Source organism: Fundulus heteroclitus, chromosome 10 (assembly GCF_011125445.2).
Source record: "Fundulus heteroclitus isolate FHET01 chromosome 10, MU-UCD_Fhet_4.1, whole genome shotgun sequence".
NCBI lineage: Eukaryota > Metazoa > Chordata > Actinopteri > Cyprinodontiformes > Fundulidae > Fundulus > Fundulus heteroclitus.
Window position 1 is genome coordinate 32,556,384 of NC_046370.1, and position 5,888 is coordinate 32,562,271.

Here is a 5,888-nt window from a genome sequence, read left to right on the forward strand (position 1 = left end):
GACTAGGCCACAACAAAACATAAATTGTATCTTTTTGTTGTTTGTTGTTTTAGATAAACTTGCTGGTATGCTTTGGGGAATTGTCCAGCTGCGTAACCCAAGTGTGCTTGAGCTTAAGGTGCAAACCAATGGCCAGGCCTTTTATCTTCATGATTTTCTGGTATAGAGCAGAATTTGTCATTTATTGCAGCAAGAAATCCGGTTAATGCTAGGTGAGTTTTACTTTAGATGCAAATGGACAGATATCTTCCAAGGAGTTTTACCTTTTACTCATCTGTCCACAGAATATCTCCCAAAAGACCTGGGGGGAAAAAAATCACCATTGTGGCGTATTTTCTCTGTCTATAGCTATAACTGTGGTTTACTGGATTCCCAAAGCCTTAGACATGGCTTTGTTACCCTTTCCATTATGAGATGTCCACGACTTTCCTCTGTTCCAAAATGCCTTTAGATTGGAGAATGAGTACTTGCGCTCCGCTCATAGTACTTTTTATCTATTTAATATTGTAAGACAGGTTCTATTAAAGCTGCACTAGGTCACTTTAGTAAAAATTAATTTTTTACATATTTGTTAAAACTGTCACTATGTCCTGACTGTAAAATAAGAGACAGAAAATTTGTGGAAAAAATAAAGCTCCAATGTTTGTTCCCAGTAGTCCTACTGCTATTTTAAAGAAATACACCGCTCCCGGACAGAAATAACCAATCAGAGCCAGGAGGAATGTCTGGCTCTGATTGGTTGTTAGCAGTGGCAATTACTTTTGCGTACATGCTGCTCACACAGCCTCCCCTGCACAGCGCTACCATCTATCAAGCTCAAAATTTCCGATGGCCTGCAGCTGTGTGGACAAAGGCAGAGAAACAACTCAGACTGGTAATCCTCCATCCCTCCGGCCCAAAACGGACCGGACCGATGTCAGTGCGGGAGGCGGGGCTTTACAATGCTTCACTCTCAGCGGCAGAATTACACATAATGCAGCAATGTTTTGTTGCCATAACAGTCAAGATACAGATGGAGATTTTAATTGCGTGGTGCCTTGGAAGATTAAGAAAGTGCATGTGAGTACACCATGTATCCACTGATTCTAAAGCAGCAAAAAAAAAAAAAAAAAACATAACATGTTTCATTTACTACAAATTGTAAAAACAGAACGGGTTGCTTGGAGTTTTTTGTGTCACCTACAGCGAGGTTGGTTTAGTTACCTTTTTTCTTTGAATAAATTAAAACAAAATTTAAAACAGCATTTTGCGTTTCCTTAGATTGTCATTGACATAAGCATTTGTTTGATGAGCTGAAACAGGAAAAGACTGATCAAGAACCAAACCAAAGAGTTCCCAGAAATGTAAATTGTAAAAATATCAAAAGACTTTTCAAGCAGTGCCTCAGTGAGGTTTAGTTCACAAATGTTTGTCACAGTTTTGTCAAGTCTACACTTTGTGCACTGAGAAGAGGATTACTACTGAGGGCTGTTGGTAATTGCTTTGAGAATGTCGCAGGTGTTATTAGAAATGACCTCTTTCAGTTTCCGTACACGACGAGGACTGGAAGTGCCTACGTAGTTCTCAGGCTGAAGGATGGCCATGCCTTCGTTGACGTTGCCCATGATGATGACCTGACCTTCTGCAGCCGCAGCAGTTACGTTTGGGCATGGGCAGTTCCAGTCCATGTTGAGGAAAGTGACTTCAAGAGGTTCTTTGCCGAAAAAACGCAAACCCATTTTCTCGTCCTTAAAGATCTCCTCCACTGTCACAAGGGCGTGGCCTGAGTTTTTCTCTTGTGAAATGTCTGTCATGCGGCCCAAGACTACAAAGTCGCTCCTACAGAAACTCGTCACCATCTTGCCCTTTGGCTTGCAAGCTTTGCAATGGTGTTTTTTTGGGTAGGGGCACATCTCGTCGCAGAGCTCCTTTGACTCAAAATTGTTGTCATTTCCCTCGCAGCCTCCATAGATGAAGGACTGACACTTATGTGCGGTGATGCTGTATGCCCACCGAGGCTCATATGCCTTACAGCTCCCCTGCAAGATTGGCAGTCCACAGGGGCTAGACAGCTCCAGACCGCAGCACTGCAAGCAATCCTCATATGTGTTGAAGACCTTTCTGGGTGTCTGGTCATTGTTGCTGTGGCAATGTGTGAAGGGAAAGCAATTGTTGGATTTGGGCTCATGGTACCAGCTGACTTTCTCCAGCTCAGTTCCGCAATCCTCTGGGCTATCGAGGGGTTTTTGGCATCCTTCAGGGAGGCAGTGGGTCAGGTTTTTGGGCTCCAGGGTGCTGACCACCTGTGTCGACAGTACAGTGAGTGGGTGGTGGGCTTGGACTGAACCATACGGGTTTTGAGCCATGCAGGTATAAACCCCTGAGTCTTGCAGCCGGACGTTATAGATGACTAGCTGGCCGATGTTTGTGACCACCATGTTCCCCCACACGTTATTGGGTCTCATGACCGCCCTCACTACTCCTAGGGGCAGCCTCTTCTCCCACGTTATCTCAGGGTGGGGTTGACCAGTGACGTCACATAGGAAGCTAGCTGTTTCCCCCACATTAACAGTCTGGTGAACAGGACTGCTAAGCAGCACAGGTAGCTCAGGCTCCATCAGAAGTGGGATGATCCCCTGAAGTGGAGCAGTTGTAGGTTGAAGTGTTGTCACCTGGGGAAGTGAGGGGCTTGTGTTGGGCCAGGTGAGGTGGAAGCGACATGTGACCACCGAGAGGGTGATGCCCTTAGAACACGCCTCTGCATCCATGAAGCACTTGTTGTAGTATGTCATGCCATCTGAGGCGCAGGTGAAGCTTGGCTCCTTCTCACAGCGGTCCCGGCATTTACACGTGGGGTGGCCGTCCCAGATGACACACACGGAGCCCTGCTGGGCGCAGATAAAGCTGGCGCAGGATGCTTCCTTGGGCATTCCTACAGGGCCCTTCTTCCCATCAACATAACGGGCAGCAACACAACTGTGGTTCCCACAGACATTTTGGCAGCACTTTTCAAAGGACTCACACTCCTGTAAGAATTAAAGGGGAAATCACTTATTAAGGATGTCTGGTGCATGTGGTGGATTTTACAAGTTAGTAGTAATAAGTGCTTCAAACACTACTATGCATTCAATCAAAACAATACAGAGTCTTGCAAAAGAGTCCCCCTCATCAAACCTTTTCACATTCTGTCATGCTACAAACACAAACATCAACTTGTTACACCCCTAAATAAAATCCAGTGCAATTAATTACGTTCAGAACTCAATTAATTTGGTAAACAGAGTCCACCTATGTGTAATTTAATCTCACTATTGACCTAGTTGTTCTGTGAAGGCTTTAAAGGTTTGTTGGAGAACATTTGAGAACCAACAGCATCATTAAGATGAAGGCTCACTGCAAACTGGTAAAAGATTATGTTCAAAACCAGTTTAAAGCGTTAGGTTGGTATAACCAAAGGCAAAGCTTTGAAAATCTCAATTGTTTACTGTTTTATCTATTTTCCAAGAATGGAAAGAGTTAGCACAAATCCAAACTAGCAAAGATGTCGCTGTCCTCCTGACAGTCGGGCAAAGGAAGCATTAATCTTAGAAGCAGACAACACTCCCATGGCAGCAAGAAGCAGTGAGATTCACAGCTCAGGTCATAGCATCTGTTGGCAATACAATTATTAGTTGTGCACTCCCAGAATCTTGCCTTCATGGGAGATTGACAAGAAAATGCCATCTTAAAAAGAAAACCATTAAAAGTCCAATTTCAGTTTCTACAAGCTATGTAGAGGACACAGCACACTTATGAAAGAAGGTCCTCAGGTCGGATGAGATCAAATTTGAAGTTGCAGAAAACTAACAGCAGGCTAAAGCATGGTGGAGGCAGCATCATGCTGTGGCAATGTCTATCCTGGACAAGGACAGGACGCTGGTCTGGCTCATTATTAAGAGTCATGGGGCTAAATGCAGGGTGAAAACCTGTTAGAGGGGAATGACTTGAGACATGGGTGGAGGCAGAACAACAACCCTAAATGTGAGGGCAGATCTAAAATGTAATGGGTCAGCTCAAAGCGGATTCATGTGTCAGAGTGGCCTAGTCAAAGTCGAGACCTGAATCCAGTTGACAATGTGTGGGACTAACATGAGCTATTTTCCAAAGAAGGGGTAATAAATTTGCAGTGAAAGGTGAAACTACAAATTATTGACTTATTGGCACAGAATGCCCCCCAAAAGATTTTTCTTTGGAAATAAAAAAAAATTCTGAAGAGCACGTACCAGTTTTTTTTTTTTTTTGCACTTACTTTGTCTCGGTCTATCAGTAAAATCCAATTAAAATATAGTTTGTCATAAGGAGACGGACTTCAAACAAATTAAGGGGTGTGAATAGTTATAGACTATTCTGACCGAACTAGTTCTTCTGCATGCAAATACCAAACGTAAACAGACCTTGGACATAGGGAAGAAAATGTAATATACCTGATCAGATTCACATTCTCGTGTGCAGGTGCTCATGGCGTCCACCCAGAGGTTGGGGTTCATCTCATTGGGGCAGATGCCCGCGTGCGAATAGGTGGCATGGGGCAGAACTGCGACGCTGAGCTCCATCCACGCGGACGCGCACGCCAGGAACCAGATCCACCGTGGAAACAGCATCCACCGCATCTCTGAGCGGAGCGCAACTCAAGTGGTGTAAGGTTAGAGACAGAGCTGCTATCCAGCTCCAAAAAAAATCCTCAAAGTAATACTAGGCGGGAAAACTGCTATAAAGCGAACCCGGTGCGTTTCAGCTGTTCAATCCGGTTAAATTGCAGCGAGAACTGTGTGGTTATACCGCCAAATCTGCAGCCATCGCCCGTCAGCAACACTCGCAATATGACAATTAGAAGTTGCTCCTGCGATGCTTGGGGAAGCTGTTTTAATAAGTCGGAGCTCCACTTCGGTTTGAGCTGAGAGGGGGGCACCTGCTGTTAAAGGGATTGCTGGTAACCCCGTTTAACCCTTTGCGGTCTCCTGCGGCGCCAGGGCGCACGGCGCGCCGCGAAACCGCTAAGAAAGGAAACGTGTTGCTTTGAGAAGGTTTATTTAACGACTGGTGGGACCAAAACCAGATGTTCTGTTTATCCACAGTCTTAAAATGGAAATTAAAAAAATAAAGGCTTTGGTTTAAAACAGAAATTATATTTACGCATTTGTTTTTTGTCCAAATGGTCGAGGTCCTCGAATCTTAGACGGTAAAACAGAAATACAGTTGAGCCTGAAATTATCCATCCAGGTATAGATTTAAAAAATTCAACCAGAATGTCCCTGGTAGAAAATGAGACAAGAATCTCTCGAGCCGTAATTTAAAAAATAATGTCAAAGAAGTATAAATTTTGAAAAGAAAATATTTCTCAGTTTAGTTTGCATTTCTGTTCAGAAGGTGCAAGAAAAAAAGCATGTACACTCTTCTCAGTAATCAATGCAGACATCTTTGTGTTGGTCTGCTGTATTTTCTGAAGTCCACTGTCAATGCAGTCATCTAGCAGGAAATGCTGTTTGGAGATGCTGATTTTATTTTCCAGCCGGACCTGGCACCTGCCCACACTGCCATAGGAACCACAGGCTGGCTCAATGACCGCAGCGTTCCTGTTATGATCGGCCGGCACACTCCCCTTACCTGAAGCCCATAGAAAACCTATGGGTTGTTTTCAGGAGGAAGATGAGACATCTGACCCAACAAGACAAATGACCTGCAGGCATCTATCAATACAATCTGGATTTCAGTTAGATATATTGATGCAGTAATTCATGTAATTGGAGGCCCAACCATATACTGGGTGCATAAAAATGGACATACTTTTCAGAAGCCTGACATTTAACATCCATTTTTAATTGGTCTACTTTAATATTCTAATTTAGAATTATGTCTTCAGTAGCGGGCAT

General features: G+C 44.0%; 1 protein-coding gene across 1 annotated transcript; it reads right to left on the reverse strand.

Annotated features, from left to right (window-relative positions):
• Positions 1-1,145: 1,145 nt before the first annotated feature.
• LOC105927358 (WAP, Kazal, immunoglobulin, Kunitz and NTR domain-containing protein 2-like) lies at positions 1,146-4,628 on the reverse strand. Its single transcript, XM_012864064.3, has 2 exons — positions 4,443-4,628; positions 1,146-3,005 (listed from the first exon to the last, which is right to left on the reverse strand). The coding sequence occupies exons 1-2, from the start codon at positions 4,626-4,628 to the stop codon at positions 1,458-1,460; spliced, it is 1,734 nt and encodes a 577-aa protein (XP_012719518.2). The 3' UTR covers positions 1,146-1,457.
• Positions 4,629-5,888: the final 1,260 nt, after the last annotated feature.

Coding starts and splice junctions, on each gene's coding strand:
- LOC105927358 (XM_012864064.3), bottom strand. CDS start 4,628: ATGCGGTGGATGCTGTTTCCACGGTGGATCTGGTTCCTGGCGTGCGCG. Junction 3,006..4,442: donor GAGAATGTGAATCTGATCAG/GTATATTACATT, acceptor TAATTCTTACAG/GAGTGTGAGTCCTTTGAAAA.